The following is a 25,845-nucleotide window of genomic DNA, read 5'->3' on the forward strand; positions in this document are numbered from 1 at the left end:
CAATACCGACAAATCAAATGAACATATAGAAATAATGTGGAAACAACGTGTGACTGCAATCTTTGAGGCAGTGGCTAGGTTTTGGGACATGAACAGGCTCAAAGGAAGGCAGACTGGTTTGATGAAGAATAAATGAGAAGAATTGAGGAGAGTAACATAGCATGAATGAAATTATTACAGAGAAGAACTAGAGTAAATCTGAATGAATATAATGAGAAGTGTCGTGTAGCTAAGAGGGTCTGCAGAAAGAAGAAAAGAGCATTAGAAAACAAAAAATGGAATAAATTGAACAGCTAGGAGAAGAGAATCAAGTACGTGAAATGTACCAAAAGATTAAAGAAGGAAAGGCTGGGTTTCAAGCCAGAACAAATGTATGTAGAAATAAAGACGGGGATTTGATAGGGGAGAGTAATAAAATACTCGACAGATAGGCAGAATACTTCCAAGAGTTACTGAATCCAGAAGTAGAAGGATTAGAAAAATAAGATGGGTGGAAAAAACCTTATTATGGACCAGGAGTCTTAACACCAGAACCCACACTGGAGGAAGTGATACAAGCCATTAAGACCTTAAAAATAATAGGGCACCTGGAGAAGATCAGATCCAGGTGGAACTTGTCAAATATGGTGGGGAAGCATTGTGGAAAGCAATACATAATACTGAATATCTAGCAGGAGGAGAGCATGCCAATGGAGCGTAAAACGGCTATTATATGCCCCATACGTAAAAAAGGAGAAACTGTCAGAATTGGCGAGGAATATCCCTGCTAAATACAACATATAAAGTGTTCTCCAAGATCCTAACTAGGATGCTTACTCCCCGTGTGAAAGAGAGAATTGGAGACTATCAGAGTGGCTTTAGAAGAAATAGGTCAACAGCTGACCAAATATTCACATTATGCATACTACTTGAAAGACGTTATGAACATCAAATAAGCATACATCTGCTTTATATCGATTTTAAACAAGCCTATGATAGAATCTCAAGAGTGACATTGTGGAATGTGATGGAAGAGGCAGGAATACTTAAGAAGCTTGTTAAACTTTCTATGATGACCCTCGCTGAAACCAGCTGTAAAGTAAAAATACAGGGCAAAATCTCCAGAAAAGTGGAAGTGAAGAGGGGACTGAGGCATGGAGATAGTATCTCCTCACTGCTATAGAACCTCTGCCTAGAAAAAGTCATATGTCAGATAGAGATAAAAAGAGGAGGAACCATTTTTAATCCTTCACTGCAGTACCTGGCCTACACAGGTGATGTGGTTTTATTCGCACAAAACACGGCTGTGCTGGCTAATGACTATCAACAACTGGAGAGAGGTGCAAGGGAACTTGGCCTGGTAGTCAATGTCAAAAAGACCAAACATATGGCAATGACCAACCAGGGAAACCTACCAAATCTCAGGATAGCTGACAAGGAGTTTGAAAGGGTGAGACACTTCAAGTACCTCAGATTGACTATCACAAAGACAAATGACATCAGCAGTGAGGTGAAAGCTAGAATAGCAGTAGACAACAGATGCTACTTTGCCACACTACCCATGCTTAGAAGCTCACTTCTATCACGAAAATTTAAAATCCTCATTTACAAAACAATTGTAAGACCAGTTGTTATGTATGGTGCCAAGACATGAATCATGACTGCAAATGAGGAAAGAATCCTTGGCATTTGGGAGAGAAAGGTTCTGTGTAAAATATACAGCCCAGTATACAATCAAGAAGGTTGGCACATCCGTACAAATGCAGAATTCGAACAACTTTTTGAAGAACCTGACATTGTCACTACCATTAAAATAAGAAGACTGTGATGGGCAGGATACATGGTCAGAATGGAAGAAGACAGAATATGTAAGGAGATTTTATTTGACAATCTCAAAAATGTAACATCAATAAAAAATAAAGAAAAACCCTGTAATGTCACAGATGAAAATACCAATCAGTAATTCAACTCACTCCAGATCATCCTAATCGTTGTATAAGGAAACAGAATGCAGCTTAAAAATAATAGGAATACCTGGAAGAGGCCCAAGAGGGACAATACTGTCAAGGACAGAATGAACTAAGATATAAATCTGCTACAGAGCCCTTGACAATGACTGACAGATACTCAAAATAATGTAAGCTGCCTCACTTAAATTGAAAAGGAGTACAAATTACTAAGAACTGAAGAGATTGTAAAAAATAAACTTAAGGAGTATCTCTTATTTTCTCACTGCTAATAACTACAGTACCTGTTTTTTTCAGAGAAGTAAATAATGTCTGGATCATCAATATCTTCTTCCAGTGACAACTCTGGAGAATCTTCCATGCTGTTTTCTCTTCCATGTTTCTTGTTCTTCCCAGTTTGTTTTCTGCTATGAAAAAAATAAAAAAATCAACATAAAAATGATGTACTAATTAAAGTTAACAAAAAAAGTAAAAATTAAACTAATACTGGTGCAAATGGTGGGCTCCAAAGTTGTTTTTGGACGGATACACCACCACTCTCACTTCAGTCTTCACTGTATGTAATTATTCCAACAGCCTAGTTCAAAAGCAGATTTCCCAGGCCATCACATCTAATCCTGCTACTACTGATCCCTCCAAAAACCAACATTGGAGCACATCACTTGTCATGCAGTGTTATCCTGGTCTCCAATGTATCAATCAGCTACTTCGACAAGGCCATGACTTTCTAAAATCATGCCCTGAAATGAGATCCATTCTGTCTGAGATTTTGCCCACCACACATAGCGTAGCTTTTTGTTGCCCTCCCAATACCTGCAATATCCTTGACAGACCCTACAGTCCTTCTCCAACCATCTCCCTACCCCATGGCTCTTACCTCTGTGACCATCCCAGTGCAAGGCTTGCCTGTGCACCTTCCTACCACCACCTATTCCAGCCCAGTAACTGAAAAAACATACACTATCAAATAGAGAGCCACTTGTGAAACGACACATCATACACCAGCTGTTATGTAAACACTGTTCAGACTTTTACATGGACATGACTACCATCCAGTTTTCAGTCAGGATGAATGGGCTTAGGCACAGGGTGTATACAGGCAACACACAATATCCTGTTGCAGGGGATGCTGCACAACATAACAGTCAGGACATCGGCGCCTGTTTCACCTGACACGCCATCTGGATTCTTCCCCCAGACACCAGTTTCTCAGAACTTCGCAGGTTCGAACTAGCACTACAACATGTCATTGGTTCTTGCCACCCACCTGACCTTAATTTATGTTAGTTCATTCTATCTCAGCAATTATTCACAGTAACTACTCTTTTCTTCACTCCAGTTTAGTTTTCTACATCTTCCATTTTCTGACTTGTCTGTTTTGTGCTGTCCCCCCTCCCACCTCTGTTACATACAATGCACTTAGCTTTTCACTCTTATTAACTCATGCATGATGTTTTAGAATAATTTCTGTCTTGCAAATTACCCTGTCTTCCACCCTTAAGACGTCACATTTCCACATCTCTGGTGTAGTCCCCAACAATCAGTCTTTCCTCCTAACCCCATCTGGTAAGTGTCCCCTGACCCGGGTCCTGGGTGACACTCTGAACTGTATCCCTTTCCCTAAACCTCTCCAGTCCTTCCCGTTCAACTCTTCTGCCAGTAGAAGGAGCCACTGTCTGAAAGCTTGTAAAATTTAAATCCTTTTGTGTGTGTGTGTTCCTCTGCCATGGTTTGGTGAGTAGATTTATTTATCTGTCCATTTACACAACATAAAAATCCTTTTACGCATGTCAGACTCTAGTATATGAATCAGTAAGTGTGTGTGTGTGTGTGTGTGTGTGTGTGTGTGTGCGCGCGCGCGTGTGTGTGTGCGTGTAACAAGAGAAAGTACAATTAAAAAATGGGAAATCAAGGATGGAATAATGGCAATATTATGAAAAGGATAGATTGCTGCTCACTATATTGTGGATATGTTGAGTTGCAGACAGACACAACAAAAAGACTGCTACACAAATAAGTTATCCGTGAAAAGGCCTTTTTATGAGTTATAAATACACACACACACACACACACACACACACACACATATATATATATATATATATATATATATATATATATATATATATATAAATGCAACTCACTTACACATGACCACAGCCAGCCACAGACAGTGGTCATGTGTGAGTGTGTTGCTTCTGAATGACTGTGTGTGTGTGTGTGTGTGTGTGTGTGTGTGTGTGTGTGTGTGTGTGTGTGTGTGTGTCGCGCGTGTGTTGTCTAATTCAGAAAAAAGGCTTTTTGGTTGAAAATTTTCTTTTCTAGTAGTCTTTTTGTTGTGTTTGTGACTCAACATCTCCACTATATGGAGAGTAGCAATCTATCCTTTTCTTAATATTGAAAGCACAATTAATTTTCCAAAAAACAGAAGGGAAAATAAAAACATGAATATAGAGCAAAAATGGAAACAAATGACATCAAAAAGAATTAGAACATGTCAACCAACAATAAATAACAAACAATAACAATACATGCATGAACAGTACATACAACTTTGAAAAAGAAAATTATCCAGTGAATAAAAAGTTTTATCAGGTAAGTACATCTTTATTTTACTTTTAAATAATGAACTGTACTACATAGACCTTTTCTGTTGTTTGCAGTGAATTCAATATTTTAACAGTGGAGCTGTGGGCACATTTCTGCACCTGGATTACATTTTTGAAATCATATGGGAGGTGACCTCTCTTTTCGTGTTGTGGTCATTGTGCATTTTATTGGTTTCATAGTTCACAGGACTGTCAATCATGTAAGTTTATAATTGAATAAATATATTAGGGACTGGTGGTAATTATCCCAGACAAGAGATTCTTGGGAAAACTCTACACCTAACTCAGACAACCTTTTTCTGCAGAACTAAAATTTGATTTTCTGTGGGTGAATTCCTCCAAAGATAATTCTATAGAACATAACAAAGTGGATAATTCCACAGCACATAACAAAGTTTAACTACCCAAAGTAAGTGGACTTCCTGAGACTGATGTCTCCAATATGTCTGTCTATCCTAATGCTAAGATAGCTGAGGACAATCCTTCTATGGTCTGGAGAACATGACGTTTCCAGCTGTCTATGTGGAGACCTAAGAATTTGGTGCAGTGTATCCTTTGTAACGCTGTTGATAAAATATCAATACATCAATATTTTCCCCAGAGTATAGAAATATATAATGGCAATATTTTCTTCCCAGTTACATTGATACGTACATATCAAATTGGCAATATTGAGTGCCAATATTTTCATTTTAGATTAATTTTTTTCGCAATTTTCAGTAAATATTTGAAGCTGTTCTTTTGAAAGTGTAGTAGAACATAATTTCACTTTCACTGTGTAAGTGAGTCTTATCACTCTTTGAGTTTTAATCATGTCTAGTCTTTCTCTGTGATTATGTGAAGCAAGTATAGGTGGCACAAAATAAGAAGTCTGATTCCACCGGGTGGTAGTGTGAATGGAATAACAAGATTTCTGATGTGAAGGAATAGCACAACCGTTGTGTTAAAACACAATTTTTAAATCAACTAGTGTGCAATTTGTTCACATTGGCATTCTTAAAAAACAGCTGCTGAAAATTATGACAACAATCTAAATGATAAGACTGGTCTTTGCACCGGGTGGAGACGTGTGAGGGGAAATGCTGACATAATCGGCGCTCAGATCTACCAAAACAGAGACTGCAATTTTCCCACATCAGCCTGAAAAAAGGTTTATCTGGACAGGCAGCCTAAACTTTTCATCTGCATCAAGTCCCATTACAAACTTATAAATATTCAAATTAAGTGTTTTTCTTTCAGTTCTTGCTCTAAGGGAGATACACAGGCTGCTAACTTGTTGATGTACAGAATACCTAATAATAAATCAATATTCAAATATAAAACTCTAAAACTGGTAATATATTTATAATGTGCACCCAATATTTTTGTACGCTGATATGTTGATATTTTTTCCTTTGATATATTGATACTTTTTGTTGATATATCTAGGGCCGATAATGATATTTTTTAAATATTGATGTATCCAGTTCCAAATATTTATAAAAATACCAACAGTTATAGCTTTTTTGTATTTGCTGACTGTCATGTGCTACAGGTATCTCCTCTGTGATTGGGACTGAACTGGTTATAATTAGTTTTGCTTAATTTAACTGACAATGAGTTTACTTTGAACCAGGTTAGAAGTTCTGAGAATAGTTTGTTGGCATCAGCCTCTACATTGGTGGAATGTTTATTTTTTACCACAACACTCTATATACATTAGGAACAGTAGTAGACCAAGGACAGATCCCTGGGAAACTCCATGGAATATAATGCCCCACTGCACTCTACCCCTTCACCTGCTTTGTTGATATCATCCATAATTACCTTCTGCTTCCTGTATTCACGGTTGTATTTTAGCCATTTTCCCACTACTCCTCTGAGGCCTTATTAGCATGTTTTGTTTCTGATCCACACAATCAAAAGCCTTGGAAAGATCACATAATGTGTATTATGACATCTGTTTCACATTTAAACAGGTGAAATAGAAGTGAATTTAGCTGCTCCAACAAGAGGCAAAAGGATCTCGGCAGTGGCCCTTATATCACTACAAAATAATAATAATATTAATAATAATAATAATAATAATAATAATAATAACGTGACTTCTGTTAAGGACAGCAGTTTTCTGTAGTATGATGTCATCAGATTCTAATCAGGTACTAAGAGTCTTTCAGTCTCAGAACAGACCTGGTGCTCACAAGAACAAAATACATGAGCAAGATTTACACTTTCATGGCCATGCAGATTGGTTCAGTTCATATGGTTTATTACACAAGCTGTAGAGTTCTGGTTAATTTCCCAGATCTGGATTTGACTTGCTTCAATCAGTCAGGCTCACTGTGGTTAAACATTAAGTCAGGAAACAGTATCCCATTACTCTGCCAGGTGGTAGCAGCAGAATCATTTAAAAAAGAAAATGTTTATACAATACATTGGAGTGCCAAATAAACTGATATGGGCATGTAAACTCAAATACAGAGATACGTAAACAGGCAGAATAGGGATGCAGTCAGCATAAGACAACAAGTGTCTGTCGCAGTTGTTAGATTGATTACTGCTGTTACAATGGCCTGTTATCTATTATTTAAGTGAGTTTGAAAGTGGTGTTATAGTCAGTGCACGAGTAATGAGACACAGCATCTCCGAAGTAACGACGTGGGAATTTTCCCATACCACCATATCATAAGTGTACTGTAAATAACAGGAATCTAGTAAAACATCAAATCTCTGACACGCTGTGGTCGGAAAAATATTCTGCGAGAACGGGACCAACGATGACTGAAGAGAATCATTCAGTGTGACAGAAGTGCAACCCTTCTGCACATTTCAATGCTGGACCATCAACAAGTGTCAAGCAAGACTGCACAACACAAAGCTTTATGCCTTGCCTGGGCCCGTCAATGCCAACATTGGACTGTCGATGACTGGAAAGACGTTGCCTGGTTAGATGAGTCTTGTTTCAAATTGTATCGAGAGGATGGATGTGTATGGGTATGGAGACACCTCCTGTATCTGTGGACCCTGCATGTCAGCAAGGAGACTGTTCAAGCTGGTGGAGGCTCTGTAATGGTATGGGGCATGTACAGTTGGAGTGATAAGAGACCCCTGATATGCCTAGATACAATTCTGACAGGTGACATGTATATAACCATTCTGCCTGATTACCTGTATCCATTCATGTCCATTGCGGATTCCGACAGACCTAGGCAATTCCAGCAGGACAATGCGACACCCCGCATGCCCAGAATTGCTACAGAGTGGCTACAAGTAGACTCTTCTGAGTTAAATACTGCTGCTGGCCACCAAACTCCCCAGACATGAACATTATTGAACATATCTGGGATGGCTTGCGATGTGCTGTTCAGAAAAGACCTCCACCCCCTCGTACTCTTGGGATTTATGAACAGGCCTGCAGAATTCATGGTGTCAGTTCCCTCCAGCATTATTTCACACATTAGTCGAGCCCATGCCATGTAATTCTGTTGTGATTGGGGGCGGGGGTAGAGGGGAGGCTAAAAGATATTAGTCAGGTGTACCAGTTTCCTTGGCTCTTCAGTGTATAAAAGCAATTGCCATAACAATTCTCACACTGAAAGTGATACTTCAGAGTTGGCTCTGCCAATGTGATATGTCACAAGCTAGCTCTGCCAATACAGATATACAAGCACAATTTTTATAATACTCTTTTACAAACTCTAAATGCGATGTGTCCCTTGTACGGACGCAGGAGGAGCTGGCCACTCTTCGCGAACAGCTGAGCGTGTTGATGGCCGCGGTCAGCCGTCTTCAGGCTGCTGCCTCGGAGTGTAGCGGCAGTGGGGAGTCTGGTGCGTCGCATGGTGCACCCCAGGTGTTAGATGCTTCACCCACTGTCCCTGCTGTCGAGACATCTTCGCGGGTACCGGGCGCGGTTGGGCCACCCTCTCCCCAAGGGGAGTGGCGGGTTCAGCGGCGTTCGCGGCGCACGAGGCGGAGGGTCAATGTGGAGGCTGGCCGTGTGGCATCGCCCGCTCTGCCTGTGAGTGGACATGTGGCTGCTCCTTCAGCAAGGTCCGAGCAGGCACACGGGGGGAGGGGTTTATTAGTTATTGGGAGCTCCAACGTTAGGCGGGTGATGGAGCCCCTTAGGGAAATAGCGGAAAGGTCGGGGAAGAAGGCCAGTGTTCACTCTGTCTGCTTGCCGGGGGGTCTCATCCGAGATGTGGAGGAGGCCCTACCGGCGGCGATAGAGAGCACTGGGTGCACTCGACTGCAAATTGTTGCTCATGTCGGCACCAATGACTCTTGCCGTCTGGGTTCAGAGGTCATCCTCAGTTCGTACAGGCGGTTGGCGGAGTTGGTGAAGGTGGAAAGCCTCGCTCGCGGGGTGGAATCAGAGCTAACTATTTGTAGTATCGTTCCGAGAACCGATCGCGGTCCTCTGGTTTGGAGCCGAGTGGAAGGCTTAAACCAGAGGCTCAGACGATTCTGCGGAGAGCTGGGGTGCAAATTTCTCGACCTCCGCTATCGGGTGGAGAAATGTAGGGTCCCCCTGAATAGGTCAGGCGTGCACTACACGCCGGAAGCGGCTACGAGGGTAGCGGAGTACGTGTGGAGTGCACATGGGGTTTTTTTAGGTTAGAGAATTCCCTCCCTAGGCCCGACAAGACGCCTCCTGAGACGCGGCAAGGCAGGAGTAGGCAAAATGCAACAAGGAATAACAATATTAATGTGCTAATAGTAAACTGCAGGAGCGTTTATAGAAAGGTCCCAGAACTGCTCTCATTAATAAACGGTCACAACACCCATATAGTACTAGGAACAGAAAGTTGGCTGAAACCAGACGTAAACAGTAATGAAATCCTAAACTCTGATTGGAATGTATACCGCAGAGATAGGCTGGACAGTGAAGGGGGAGGCGTGTTTATAGCGATAAGAAGTGCAATAGTATCGAAGGAAATTGACGGAGATTCGAATTGTGAAATGATTTGGGTGAAGGTCACGGTTAAAGCAGGCTCAGACATGGTAATTGGATGTCTCTATAGGCCCCCGGGCTCAGCAGCTGTTGTGGCTCAGCACCTGAAGAATAATTTGGAAAATATTTCGAGTAGATTTCCCCACCATGTTATAGTTCTGGGTGGAGATTTTAATTTGCCGGATATAGACTGGGAGACTCAAACGTTCATAACGGGTGGCAGGGACAAAGAATCCAGTGAAATATTTTTAAGTGCTTTATCTGAAAACTACCTTGAGCAATTAAACAGAGAACCGACTCGTGGCGATAACATATTAGACCTTCTGGTGACAAACAGACCCGAACTATTTGAATCAGTTAATGCAGAACAGGGAATCAGCGATCATAAAGCGGTTATTGCATCGATGATTTCAGCCGTAAATAGAAATATTAAAAAAGGTAGGAAGATTCTTCTGTTTAGAAAAAGTGACAAAAAGCAGATTTCAGAGTACTTGATGGCTCAACACACAAGTTTTGTCTCAAGTACAGATAGTGTTGAGCATCAGTGGACGAAGTTCAAAACCATGGTACAATATGCGTTAGATGAGTATGTGCCAAGCAAGATCGTAAGAGATGGAAAAGAGCCACCGTGGTACAACAACCGAGTTAGAAAACTGCTGCGGAAGCAAAGGGAACTTCACAGCAAACATAAACATAGCCAAAGCCTTGCAGACAAACAAAAATTACGCGAAGCGAAATGTAGTGTGAGGAGGGCTATGCGAGAGGCTTTCAATGAATTCGAAAGTAAAGTTCTATGTACTGACTTGGCAGAAAATCCTAAGAAATTTTGGTCCTATGTCAAAGCGGTAGGTGGATCAAAACAAAATGTCCAGACACTCTGTGACCAAAATGGTACTGAAACAGAGGATGACAGACTAAAGGCCGAATTACTAAATGTCTTCTTCCAAAGCTGTTTCACAGAGGAAGACTGCACTGTGCTTCCTTCTCTAGATTGTCGCACAGTTGACAAAATGGTAGATATCGAAGTAGACGACAGAGGGATAGAGAAACAATTAAAATCGCTCAAAAGAGGAAAGGCCGCTGGTCCTGATGGGATACCAGTTCGATTTTACACAGAGTACGCGAAGGAACTTGCCCCCCTTCTTGCAGCGGTGTACCGTAGGTCTCTAGAAGAGCGAAGCGTTCCAAAGGATTGGAAAAGGGCACAGGTCATCCCCGTTCTCAAGAAGGGACGTCGAACAGATGTGCAGAACTATAGACCTATATCTCTAACGTCGATCAGTTGTAGAATTTTGGAACACGTATTATGTTCGAGTATAATGTCTTTTCTGGAGACTAGAAATCTACTCTGTAGGAATCAGCATGGGTTTCGAAAAAGACGATCGTGTGAAACCCAGCTCGCGCTATTCGTCCACGAGACTCAGAGGGCCTTAGACACGGGTTCACAGGTAGATGCCGTGTTTCTTGACTTCCGCAAGGCGTTTGACACAGTTCCCCACAGTCGTTTAATGAACAAAGTAAGAGCATATGGACTATCAGATCAATTGTGTGATTGGATTGAGGAGTTCCTAGATAACAGAACGCAGCACGTCATTCTCAATGGAGAGAAGTCTTCCGAAGTAAGAGTGATTTCAGGTGTGCCGCAGGGGAGTGTCATAGGACCGTTGCTATTCACAATATACATAAATGACCTGGTGGATGACATCGGAAGTTCACTGAGGCTTTTTGCAGATGATGCTGTGGTGTATCGAAAGGTTGCAACAATGGAAAATTGTACGGAAATGCAGGAGGATCTGCAGCGAATTGACGCATGGTGCACGGAATGGCAATTGAATCTCAATGTAGCGAAGTGTAATGTGATGCGAATACATAGAAAGATAGGTCCCTTATCATTTAGCTACAAAATAGCAGGTCAGCAACTGGAAGCAGTTAATTCCATAAATTATCTGGGAGTACGCATTAGGAGTGATTTAAAATGGAATGATCATATGAAGTTGATCGTCGGTAAAGCAGATGCCAGACTGAGATTCATTGGAAGAATCCTAAGGAAATGCAATCCGACAACAAAGGAAGAAGGTTACAGTACGCTTGTTCGCCCAATGCTTGAATACTGCTCAGCAGTGTGGGATCCGCACCAGGTAGGGTTGATAGAAGAGATAGAGAAGATCCAACGGAGAGCAGCGCGCTTCGTTACAGGATCATTTAGTAATTGCGAAAGCGTTACGGAGATGATAGATAAACTCCAGTGGAAGACTCTGCAGGAGAGACGCTCAGTAGCTCGGTACGGGCTTTTGTTAAAGTTTCGAGAACATACCTTCACCGAAGAGTCAAGCAGTATATTGCTCCCTCCTACGTATATCTCGCGAAGAGACCATGAGGATAAAATCAGAGAGATTAGAGCCCACACAGAAGCATACCGACAATCCTTCTTTCCACGTACAATACGAGACTGGAATAGAAGGGAGAACCGATAGAGGTACTCAGGGTACCCTCCGCCACACACCGTCAGGTGGCTTGCGGAGTACGGATGTAGATGTAGATGTAGATGTAGATGTATGTTCATCTAGCTCACATTTACCTAAATGATTCTGGACCAGGACGTTGGACTTGGCAGTAGCGTTTATGTATGGTGTGCCTCTGATTTTGTGTGTGTGTGTGTGTGTGTGTGTGTGTGTGTGTGTGTGTGTGTGTGTGTGTGTGTGTGTGCGTGTGTGCGTGATCTCCCCCCCCCCCCCCCCAAAAAAATAAATAAATAAATAAATAAATAAATAAAATAAAATAAAAATCAGGACTGTGGCCAAATGCTATATGTGTGTCATTTAATCATGCCTGTCTGCAACTGTGCGGTAAGTAGCAACCTACCTTTTTCTACATTGATGTTATTCCTACCTGGAGTTTCCACAGATTGATTTTTAGCTAAATGGCAGTTAGGTATAGAGGACAAAAACACATTTAAAATATTATAGAATTGAGGGCAAGATTGTACAGAAAACAAAACAAAAATAAATATAATGATAAATTGAGGCCCTTGTAAGAATCAGTCAACAAAATGCAAAAAGATCGTGAATTCCCTGAGGGCTCGACATGTAAATACAACCATATTATGTCAGTGGCATTGAAAATGTATCCCAATACTCGTATCTGGAAAGACCTACATACCTCCTTTGGTGTAACATTGGCCTGAGACTTTCTACCTTCTACTTTAAGCCTTCTTTTTAAATTTTTCTGTATTCTACTAAAGTATTTAAATTGCTAGTTGTTCGTAATATACAGTTTAAACTTAAAAGTATATCTCAATCTTACTTTTCTCTAACCTTACATTAAATAACAGACATCAAACACTATTTGATGGTCCAAGTCTTGTAATCAATTCTAAATTGCACAAATAATTCATTTGTATATTTCTCCCACCAGTTCAGCTGTAATTGTGTACTAATTTACAACTTCTCCCACACATACTGTTTACAATCAATATCTGGCGAAAGAGATGTATTAACAAATTATTCGGTATTTTGATGAATTCTTTGTTCTATTAAAATAATAAGACACTTTGCCAATATTGCCAAAGTATATGTACCTCACCTGAATCTGTAAACTGTCCTGAAATATTAAGTCTCACATAAATGTCTGAATTTTGTTTCAAATCTGTGTTTAATTTGCCAGAACTTTTATTTACTTCATTTACAACTAAATCAGACTACTCAATTATGTAAGACAGTAATACATCTTGTAAAGTTAGTACTACGGCTTCTAACTCTAATAAATTCTTATTTATCTCTGTGTTTTCCTGACATGACTCACTAATAGATTCTCTTAACACATTACTTGCCAATACTCTCTTTTTCCCTCACATTAATGTAGTATCCTAAGTGATAAATAAAGGGGAAATCTGAACTGAAAAATTTCATTACAGTAATACAATAATTACAGACCATCCCATTTTTGGGACTTTGGCAAAATTAGCTATCAAAATGTGCAATATAACAGTCACTGCAGAAACTGCAAGTCACATTGTGAACAAAATAAAAACACTGTTCACAATATTAGTCAGTCTTTATTCAGTATGAAAAGCAGCAAAACACTCATCATATACACAAACATTGGACCTACCATATATTTTTGTGTCTCTCTTCCTTGCAGTATGCCCATGTCTTCTGTGTTTTACTAGGCACAGTAAAGCAGTAATTACTTCACTTGAAGGGTAAAATTTGTATTGCCAACAGACACACATAAAACACACACAAAATGTCCTAGCTTTCAGAACTGTTAAGTTTCTTCCCCAAGAAGGAAAAAGAGATAGTTGGTGAGGGTTAAAAAGGAAAGATACATTTAATCTTGGCCAGCTTATCCCTCTTTCCTTCTCCAGGAAGGAGAAGTTAGTTCCGAAAGCTGGCATATTTTTGTGTATCCTTACCAAATGTAGTCATAAAGTTTCAATTATTACTTCAAAAATCCAGATGTGAGCATGAATCTTTCTAATCATGATAGTCCTCTACCCTTCAAAGAGACACATTTTTCCCAATCAATGTCGATTTGATGGAGACTTTGGTTGCAGAAGTGTTGACTGTTCAGAAAAGTTCCACTTCAAAAATCACTGTGAACCACATAAGGAGAATACAGGGGTGAGGCAACATTTGATGGCCCACAGAAGCAGCATAAGTGACTGGCCTGAGAAGAATGGGGTGGGCCACTGTCACAAAGAAAAAATGCCCCCTTGAGCATAATGCCATGTACTTCAAGCAACCATCTTCCATGCCTACTCACTACACAGGCTTAGGCAACCACAGGGAAACAATCTGCTGCACACATAAACATGCAAGATTGTTTTCCTCCAAGTCTGCTACAGTTAACCACAGTTCCTAGTGCCACTGTCATTACATTGCCACCAGTTACCTACCTCTAAGCACCATCCATGATCTGACTGCTTAGGTCACTACTCTGCCGATCTATGGCAATTGACATTGGGAGTCATTCTGTGGTCAAACACCAACTGACCATGGTTCTTCAACAAGGAGCTACCTTCGCCAAATGCACCTGTCACTCCAGAATCAATACTGGGAGCACCGCATGGTCCTTTCAGTCAGAGTCCGCTGATGAAGATCAAAGAGCACTTCGCTGGCATAATGCCAAAACCAGGCCTTTGCCAAGTGGTTCCTCTGCACTGCATCACAGGACTTCATCTCTGAGCTATCGTATTGCGGGCCACCACCAACTGTGGCTTTCACCCACAACTGAAGTCTGAGGAGCACATAGCAGGCTGTGTGTTAAACTACTGGGCCATCACTGGGTGCCTCCTATGCAATGATTCAAGGGATTATGCCTCCCTCATTGTCTCTGAGCTACCACCATGTGGGACACCACCTACTACTCTATCCACAACTGAAGACTCAAGAGCATATCACAGGCCATGTGCCAAACTATCGGGCCATGTTAAAAGTGCTTCCTCCACATCATTTCGAGGGATGTCACCTCAGTCCTCATCTCCAAGCTCTCTGCCTTGTGGAAGTTTGTTCTGCTTCTCACTGTGGCCACCTTCAACATTCCTAGCATACCAAGCTACACACATACAAATTATTGTTGTGTTTGTACACTGACTTAAAACAGTTCTGTTGTTCATAATTATGTTTTTCACCACTGTTTCTTCCATGATTCGTTTGCTTGTTGACTTCTTTCCACTAGTAATTCCTAATATGCGCCATTCTGTTGTTTGTTGGGCAACTCACAATTTTTAATAGTTTTCACATTAAAAAAAAATCCGCCTGAGTTCAGTTGCCTTGCAACAAGCACTGCCAGTCCCAAGCCTGGATAAAGAAGGAGGGTTGGGCATTGGGCTAACAACCCAATCCTGTAAAATACTCTTTGTTGCAAAAAACAAACTTGCCTAGGACGTGGATGGTCACAATGGAATATGAAAACCGCAAAGGAAAACGAAACATGATTTAGAAATTTTAATTTTGGATCTTGGAATGTTCAGAGCCTGTATAGACCAGGAACCATCCAGACTATGGTTTCAGAAATTAACCGATATAAACTGGACCTGGTGGTGGTACAAGAGACAAGATGGCTAGGAAAAGGAACTCACAAAGAGGATGGATACACACTATTATACAGTGGATGTGTAGATAAACACGAATTCGGCACTACATTATAAACACGAATTCGGCACTACAAAGCAGCAAATTCGGTGAAGGTTTTGAAAGCTGTTAACAAGAGAATAGCCTACATCGTACTTGGACAAGTGTCAGACGTCACATTCATCAATGTTCATGCCCTAACTGAGGATAAAACAGATGAGGAAAAGGAAAAGTTCTATGACCAACTAGAACAAACAATTGAGAACACACCAACTAGAAATATCAGGAGAGTGCTGGGAGATTTTAATGGAAAAGCAGGAAAAGAAGAATTCTACATACCAACTAAGCTATCTCAAAGAACCTGAGAGTAAGTTCGACTTACTTCGAACACAAGATAATACATAAGGGAACACGGTGTTCACCGGATGGAAGAACCACCAAACAGACAGATCACATCTTGGTGGATGAGCGCTATAGCCATAGAGTCATGGACGTCAAGTCGTATAGAGGAGCCGACTGTGCATCAGACCACTTCCTCATTGTGTGCAGGCTTAAACTCAAGTTTACCTACATGTATAAGAAGAACGGGACACTAGAACCTGCTTTGAATGTTCAGAAACTACGAGAAAGTGCCATTAAAGAACAATATGCTATAGAAATGAAAAACCGTTTTGAGGTACTAGAGACTCTAGAACCAAGAGAGAACGTGGAGGAAAGGCAGAAAGAAATAAAATCCACGGTACTAAGTGGTCTGAGGATATATTGGAAAGAAAGAACATAATGAAGATGAGGAAATGGTTCAACGAGACTTGCCAGAAGGCTACAGAAAAGAGAAGGGAGATGAGAGAGAAGTGGTTAGCTGACAGGGAGAATGAGCAGAAAAGGGAACATTTTATCAACATCAGAAGGGAGACAAAGCGAATCCTAAGAGCAGAGAAGAGAATATATCTAACTAGTTGCTAGAACAAATTGAGGCCAAGAGCCAAAACAAGAACTCCAGGCAATTCTTCTAATACATAAAAAATCAGAAACATGGACTTCAGAGCCCAACTTTTTTCATTAGAGATAAGAACGGCAACTTGATAAATGACAAGGAAAGAATTGTACAAAGATGAAAAGAATACTTCTCAGAACTGTCGAATTGCCCAGACCAAGATGGGATATTACCTGCAAACACTACGGAGGAAAGGAAAGATGATGAAGAAGAATGGGAAGTTAGTGAAGAAGGGGTGAAAATCACAATCAAAGGACTCAGAGACAACAAAGCCCCTGGGAGGACAGAATAACATCAGAATTAATCAAGGAGGGAGGTGAGAACTTACACTTAGAGATATATAAACTGATCTAGTTGATATGGGAGAGGGAGACACTGCCAGAAGAATGGAAATTGGCTATAATATGTCCAACATACAAGAAGGGAAGCAAAATGGAATGCGGTAACTACAGAGGAATCAGCTTGTTGAATGTAATGTATAAGGTGCTGTCCATAATTATCCTCAGAAAATTACAACCATTCATAGAGAACAACATACAGGAGTACCAATCTGGCTTTCGACCAAACCAATCAACAATAGATCACATTTTCACACAAAGACAATTGTCTGAAAAACATTGGGAATATGATAAGATATTTACAGCCTGTTCATTGATTTTCAATGTGCATATGACAGCATCCACTGGAATAGCCTATACAATGCAATGCGGAATCCCCGAGAAGCTAGTGAGAATGGTGCAAGCTTGTATGGAAGGGTCAAAGGTAGCAGTACATTTCCGAGGAACACATCAGAAACATTTGAGATTGAGACAGGCCTCAGACAAGGGGATGCTCTCTCATGTGTTCTGTTCAATGTCATCTTAGAGAAGGTAATAAAAGAGTGTAGGCAACAGGAGTAGAGATGGACAGTAACTTCAATTGTCTCACATATGCAGATGACATAGTACTATTAAGTGAATCAAAGCACGAGTTGAAAGAAATGTACCAGAACAGGAGTGGGCTGGAGTAGAGATGGACAGTAACTTCAATTGTCTCACATATGCAGATGACATAGTACTATTAAGTGAATCAAAGCACGAGTTGAAAGAAATGTACCAAACATGGACAATAATGCACAGAAGGTAGGTGAATAGAGACAAAACAGAGTTCATGCAACTAGGAAGAAGACAATAGCAGGTAGAATTTCTTGAGATAGATGGCAAGAGGTTCAAGAGAGTAGACCAGTTCAAATACTTGGGATCTTGGTTTACCACATACAACAACATAAAAATGGACATCGAGGAAAGAACAGCAATGGGAATGAAATGCATGCATTCCCTCAGAGAGACGCTTGGCTCTAAATCGATCTCAGTGATCACTAAGATGAAAATCTACAACATACTGATAGGACCAACAGTAGTGTACAGTTCAGAAACATGGAGCATGACTAAGCAAGAAAGGGAAAAACTATTAATATTTGAAAGAAGAGTAATGAGGAAGATATGTGGACCAGTTTTATATAACGGAGAATGGAAAAATGAGGAAATCTACCTGCTGATGCGACAACCAAGTATCCCACAGAAGATAAAGAGCAAAAGAATACAATGGGTGGGCCATGTAGCCGATATGCCAGATGGAAGACAGATGAAGATGGCACTAGTGCGGAAACCAAACACCAAACGGACCACTGGATGACCAAGGCAGTGCTGAATGGATGACCTAGCAAAGGACCTAGCAGCCCTGGGAATTGAAGGAACCTGGAGGTACTGGGCATAAAACAGGAAGAAATGGAGGCAGTTTATGGAAGCAGCACATGATCTGCAGGGCCTGTGATGCTGAATATCTATCTACTTTTCACATTAAAAGTCTGTGTTCCAATGCCATCAGTGAAAATTCACAAACTGTATACTTCCCAAATTATAAACAGCTTAATTTTGAAACCCTATTTAGTTTACCACAAGCCATCAGCCCATTATAACTTTTTCTATATCAATTTTTCTGTTCATTTAGTCATTGTCTTGAATAGCTATCTACATAAGAAATCTCATCTGGTCCTCTGAATGAATTGTTAATCTGTACTGCCTACATTTTGATGTGTGCACTGCACATTATTTTAATGTAACTATATTCGATTTTCACATCTAGCTTTGAACTTGCTCTATGAGGTTCTTTCATTTATTATCGTAATTTGTCCACACTATAGTCCAATGATATGATAAGATCAGAAAAACAATCATGCTTCAGATATGTTCTATTAACACATATTCCTTCTTTGTTCCCCCCAGTTTATGTATCTAAACACTTCTAGGGAGGTTGAGAGAAGTCGTTTTAGTGATATGAAGTTTTTCTATCCGACTCCTCTTCCAACTCTGGATTTCTCAGTATCCTGACAAAGTTTAACGGAAGCTGCAGCTTTTTGCATATGTTCTTTAGTGTACTGTAGGAGCACAGCAGATGCAGCCTCACATACGAGTGTAGGATAGTTGAGCAGAGGTGCACTGGTGGAGTCCTGTGGATTGCCAGGGTACAAATGAGACACCATTCAATTAACAGTCACTTATTTTCAACAGTTTTACAATCAATCTCTCTTCTTCCCAGTGTGTCCTGATGGCAGCCATGCTAAGGCTGCATTGTATGTAGGTGCACGGCAGCATGTTAGTGCCCAGCAAGGAACCTGCTGGTGCTAACCCCTGGTGTTGTCTGAGGTCAGTGCTGGGGCCCTGCCCATTGCTGCAGCCCAGTGCCACTCTGGACATCTATTGGAGCCTCAGCACTCTCATCAGAAATCTGCACACCCCTGTTGTCAGTTGTTGAAGGAGCATGTAGGTGGCAGACTCAACAGCTACACAAAGGACATGGTCCTAGATACAATCAGTGAGGTACTGCCTACCTGCCCAGGAGTGGCAGCACAGGTGCCCATTACTAAGTTGAACAGCTTGTAGAAGGGGCAGATCAGATCTTCATCAATGGGGGATTAGCCCAACCCTCATTTTCAGGTAGTCACAGATGTAACTGTCAGGAATGCCGCTTGCAGAGTTGAAGTTCCCTCCATAGCTGGATGGATATGGACTTGTAGCAGTGGACCCTAAGCCAGCTGGGGCTGGTGACAATTTGTTGTAGTCACCAGGTCATACTGCAACTAATAGAACTGACCTTCCATCACTATCACCAGCCTCCCACTGGTATCAGTGATGTCAGATGAAGTGGTCAGAGTCTGAAAGTCAGAGAAAGGAAGGTGACGGTTTTACAGCAGCCAATGATGTGATTCCATCATATGAGTGAGTGAAGGTGTTCTCTTTTTCTGAGGCTGTTGGTGCCTTTAGCTTGTCTTATGTTTTAACTGCAGGCCTTTAGAGCATTCCTTTAAGCAAAGATCGCAGCCTGAAGGATATTCTTGCCTCATCCCTACGTTAAGTTACTACACATAGCCCCATTACAGAAGAGCATTGTGTTTGTTCTGCACTGTTGTCTAAGTGCAGAATGAAATGTTCCTCACATTCTCTCTTGCATGTTGAGGCAATGAGATCGCTGCTTCAGTTCTTCTGAGTGTTGACATCGCTTATGTTATTTTTGCATACTCGATGGATGTGCTTGACTTAGCATCATCCCAGTTGGTGCCAACAAATTATCATTCCTGCATTTAATTACTATTCTGTTGTGCAAAATTCCCTTGCTCTTTGTAAAAGACATGCAAAATTTTTGCACTTTAAAAACTGATATACATATTTCATCAATTCACCTTTCATGGAGTATTCCTGTTTTTAAATTGAAGCCTACTTCACAAATATTAACCACATTAACTATTACACTAATTAATTCTTTACTCTTATTTCCTAGTACCTAGCTCTATGATTGGGCTTTAGTACTTTCTGTGTTACAACTAATCCAAGCAACAGTTAACTGATGCACAGGTTAATTATGGGTGTTGTATCAGTCTGTATTTGCGATACATGTAAATTACACACAAATGGCTGCAGTTCTGGTAGCTGAAATGCTTATGTTCATAACATTGTTACGCTTCTTCTCGCTGTATTGTTGGATACATTGTCTGCAGAAATCTGCCCCTTCTGTTATGTTATTAGTTGGCATAATGAGTGAAGGATATCTGGGTTTAAGGTATCCTTTAAAGTTTTGGGCTTGCAGTGTATCTAATGGGTTCTCTGGCCAAACAGTACAAGTTAATTCAGTCATTATTGCACCAATAATTGTGACTGGTACATGAAATGTTGCCCATTTCTTACGATTCCACTGACCTTTTAGCTCCATTTTGGCCATACCCTGTGGGTTTCCTTTATTGTAACAACCCAGAATTATAATCTCTAGAGTGTATACTGAATATAATCAATGAATCTATTCTTTGAAAATGCAGATACGAGGTTAATACTTCCCTCTGATATTCAGTTGCTCCAAGTTTCTCCAGGAACAATTGGCAACCCTGCAACTCTTCTTTGGACATAAACATCTAATTTCTCCTATTTTCTGAATTTATTAGTACTTCGCTAGTGCACGATTGTACCTGTTTCTCTACTGTGCCACTGGCCGGTGTGGCCGTGTGGTTCTAAGCGCTTCAGTCTGGAACCGCGTGACCGCTATGGTCGCAGGTTCGAATCCTGCCTCGGGCATGGATGTGTATGATGTCCTTAGGTTAGTTAGGTTTAAGCAGTTCTAAGTTCTAGGGGACTGATGACCACAGATGTTAAGTCCCATAGTGCTCAGAGCCATTTGAACCATTTTTGAACCCTACTGTGCCACATTTCATGGGGTAAAGATGTATGATAAAACATTGGTACCTAGTATTCAAGCTACTTCCACAAAACATATCATGTCTAGACTCACGCCATTTGTCCTCTGTTGAGCTACTAACATGTGGTAAGACTATACCAAATTACCCACATTTGGTACTTCAATAAACCATAACTCATTACAAAATCCTTCTATGCTTCTTGTAGTCCAGCTAAGAACTGCTGGAGAGGCAATAGTATAGCACTTTGTTGCCCATGTATAGCATAGAAGATGGGTTCCTGTAACAGTGCTGCTTCCAAACTTGTGTCATTGATACTGTCTGTCAAAAACCTAATAGTAAAGCCACAGCCATCTGCCCATCTATTGCATTTAGTTGATTCTGCATTATTTCAGGATCGTCATTTATGATCTGCTCAGTGTTTTGCATATACTGCATCAACTCCACTGCTAATTCTTGTACCATCCCCGCGTTATACAGTACAGCTGTTCCATGTTCACCAGTTGGGCAGTATGCCATTCAACATTAGTCTTTGTAGTGTCTGCTATGGTCTGTAGCTGGGCTAGCGTGCTGTTTAAATTCTGAATATGTTCATCATCTGCTGTCCCAAACACTGTCTTCAACAGTTTTCTGATTGCATCTAACCATCCTCTCTTTCTCTGAATCAGTGTTCTCACGATCAGGTCAATCACTTGTTTCAATTGTTCCCTCAGCTTCTCATAAGAGAACCGATGACCTCCTCACAGTTTGGTCCCCCCCCCCCCCCCTCCCCTCCTCCTTCCCCCTTTAATCAACCAATCACCCAACATTCTCTTAAGAGAACAGGAGGCCACAGTACTCTTCCTGAAATTCCACCAGAACTCCTCCCTTCCCTAAAACCCACCGCAATTCCCTAAAAGTGTCATCTAACCTGTGCATCTCATTTCTCATATTCCATAAATTGACAGTCAATCCATACATTCAGCAATAACTTGTTAACAGGACAACACCACCCCAATTTCAAGAGTCCTGTTCTGTTTTGCACCTTTACTCCTTTTCGGACAAGGTGTAGGAACATAAAGATTACCACATTCTTCCCGATTGCCTGTACTGGCACTCCACCTGAGAGAAAGGAATTCTCATTGCTACCCCTCTCCCCTTCCAAAATCTTTGGTGTACAATAAAAATTACAAGTACTACAACAATATGAACCCTTTAACCTACCTAGTACAAACAAACCCCTAAACAAATCACGAACTCCAATGGTTCAGAAATAAGTCAAAATATACACAATGAACAAAAGGAAACTAAACGCGCCTTTAATGCAAACAGTATGATTTGTGAATATTCATATTTTTTAACTACTGGCTTCTTTGCTTTCTTAGATATTCCGTATCACCTGTGTTGTTGGAATTTGTGGCAATGTGTCTATCACTCCACTGAAGGGTTTGACTTGACTTGTTGGAAGCTGCACCTCTTTGTTGAAAGCTGCACCTTTACATTTACTAGTGGTGTCATCTCTATCACTTGGCATGGACTGTAACACTTAGTCAAAAACCTTTTCGTTCTTCCTTTCGAGTTTGTTACCAAAACCCACTGTTGCAATCAGTACCATACATTTCCCCATATTTTCCCGATATTTCATTGCTTTTGTATTCACTTGTTTGTCATTCCATCAAACTTATCTTAGATGTTTTGCGAGTTTTTATGGACTCCTCATTAGCACCTAAACTATGTTTCAGAACTTTGAAAGGTCATGGCATCTTCCTACCATACACCACTTCATATCATGAATAACGTCTACTAATACGTACTTTAGAATTATACTCTGTGACAACATATTTAAGATGTGTGTCCAAATTATTGAGGTGACTACTCACACAATGATTTAACATTTGTGACAACATATTTAGGATGTGTGTCCAAATTATTGAGGTGACTACTCGCACAATGACTTAACATTTTCGAAATTGTGCGATGAACTCCATCGCTTGCAGATGGAAGGACTAGTGAGAAGTTTCTGGATACAAAGCATGCGACAATCTGCTTCAATGTGTCTGACTTAAGATCTGTACCATTATATGTAATTGTAGTATCATAAATTCCAAATGTTAGTACTCAATTAATAACCATTGTATTTGCAGCTGTGCTCACACGTTGGTCTGCAATCAGTATCATTGCTAAACAGTGGAAAAAGTGACCTATTATTGTTAGAATATAATTATTTCCAGTTGCTTTCCTATTAAATGCTCTGAGAACATCCAAACCAAGCATATCAAAAGATTTTGTTACTTTTGATTCTCTTTGTAATGGCATAAACCAGTGACTAGGAACTGCTCTTTGTGCAAATGGCCACACAGTCTCCCACATACTGTACATCAACCTTGTTTTTGGTCGTTCAACAAATTTTTTTGGTTATCTGTCATTCTATGTCTCCCATGATCCTCCAACAGATGGTCATGTGCCTGTTGCAATACTTCATATCTGAATGATGCAGGGACCATCATGCATGGTCTGCACTTTGTACTTTTACAAAGCAAGCCATTATGTGTCACAAGCTGTGGCTGTGACCTAAAAGTCCGACAGTCTATTCTCAGTTGCTTGTGCCTTTTGCCACCCTGACAAGTGTGTGCCTAGTGCTTGCAGAACTCCAATTTTCCTGCTTAACATGTCTGCATTAATGAGCATCTTTCCGGGCTTACACACCACTTCATAATTAAATCCACTTAGCTTCAACGTCCACCTATTCTTCCAATCCCAATAACCACTTAAGGGAAGCATGATCAGCAACTACTTTAAATGAATGTCCATAAAAATACCAGCGACAGTAATACCACCACAAATAATAGACAGCATATCTTTTTCTATTGACTAGTTGCATTCCAAAATGTTCAATTGTCTCAATACATACAACCACTGCATGTTCCCTATTATCCACAATTTGGCTTAAAACACAACTGATTGCCTTGTCCTGGCAGAAAGGACAGGACCACATTCAAAGAACTGTAGCTAGTAACATTGCTTCTTCACCCCTCCTTGTCCACCACCTGTAGCATTTGACATCACTGAGTTTCTGAGTCACAATGTCTGCTTCCTCCAGCTGTGTGGTAATCCTGGTAGCAGAGGCAAAACACTAGGATTTTCCATCCTCACCCGATGTGACATATGACTACACAAATTACCCTAATTTCTGCTTCCCACAAGAGGATTCTATCTGCCTCTGCATTGTGCCTCAATTCTTAAGTCTGTGAGTTTAGCATATGAATTCTGTCAGAGAGCCTCATGAAACTTCAGACCAATTCCCTAACCAAGCTGCTTCCTTCACATCATCCAGAAAAACTCATACACCCTTGGGCATTTTCCCAGAAAAAGGCACACAAGGCTAGCTGCCATAGCATCAATGGATGGGATAGATATGTTTACTACACTCTTGGTATCTCTTCTCTAGTTCCCTCTAAGTCCCTTCACTATCTTGGCTTCGTTCTGTAATATCCTGGAGTAACATTCCTATCTGACATTTCAAAACTTCAACAGTTCCACTTAAAATGACTGGAGTTCTGGTCACTGTGTAACCTCCTTTTCAATTATATTACAGAACAAGTGGAAACCTTGTATACAACACAATATCAATACACAAAACAACTATATTAATATTTTCTATGTATCATGGTCCAGCAGGACTCACTGCACTGATGTGCTTCATGGTGGAAACTTCTACAAGTTTCACATGTTGCTGGCACAGTCGTAGTAAATGGTAATTCTTGCCCTGATAAATTACAATATTGCCACCAATTCGGCTGTAAGTACTCTTCCCTATACTTATCTGGGAACTGTGACAGGTCTGCAGGTTCTTGTGGTCTAAACAATGTCACTTTAAGTTCCTAGTGACTGGTGCCCAATTCATAGGAGATCAGAAATAACAGTTCTGGCCCCCAATTTTTAGGACTGTAGATTCTCCTGACACTAAATTTGTAGGTGAGCACTGGGTGTTGCCTCCTACATCAGTGTAGGATAATTGAAAAGAGGGGTGGTGGTGGAGTCCTATTGAGCACCAGGGCACTAATGTGACATCATTCAATTAACAGTCACTTACTTCCAAGAGTTTTACAATCACTCTATCTCCTTCCCACTGCAGCCAGGTGGCAGCTGTACTGAGCCTGGCTTACATGGAGGTGCTGGGTAACATGTCAGTGTCCATTGAGGAATCAGCTGCCACATGTCCCTAGCATTGTCCGAGTTCAGTGCTTTGGATCCATCCTAGGAGAGTACAGCGGCTGGCACATCATTGCAGCCCGGTGTGGCTGTAGACATCTACTGGCACCTCAGTGCTCTGACTCAGTCAAGCTGCACTCAGGGTTGACCCCAGAAATCTGTCTGTGCCTGTTTTCAGTTGAAAAGATGGTGTGTAGGTGGTAGACTTAACAGAAAAATTAAAGACAGACCAAGAGGTGATCCCAGCATACAGTTGTTAAAGCAGTAATTGAGCGGCAAAGGAGAGGTGGCATAGAAGCTGTGCTCCTGAGCTAAACAGCTTGTAGGTTGCAGATCAGTTCTTCATCCATGGAAGATCGACCTGGCTAGGGTTGC

The 25,845-nt window shown here is 40.9% G+C and overlaps 1 protein-coding gene across 3 annotated transcripts in view; it reads right to left on the reverse strand.

The window, feature by feature from the left end:
* Positions 1-25,845, reverse strand: part of LOC126353957 (uncharacterized) — a 306,332-nt gene that overhangs the window by 163,881 nt on the left and 116,606 nt on the right. For all 3 annotated transcript variants that reach the window (XM_050003278.1, XM_050003265.1, XM_050003273.1), the window contains exon 8: positions 2,231-2,353. In XM_050003278.1, the coding sequence (XP_049859235.1) occupies positions 2,231-2,353 (123 nt within the window). The remainder of the gene's footprint in view (positions 1-2,230; positions 2,354-25,845) is intronic.

Source organism: Schistocerca gregaria, chromosome 1 (assembly GCF_023897955.1).
Source record: "Schistocerca gregaria isolate iqSchGreg1 chromosome 1, iqSchGreg1.2, whole genome shotgun sequence".
NCBI classification, from domain to species: Eukaryota; Metazoa; Arthropoda; class Insecta; order Orthoptera; family Acrididae; genus Schistocerca; species Schistocerca gregaria.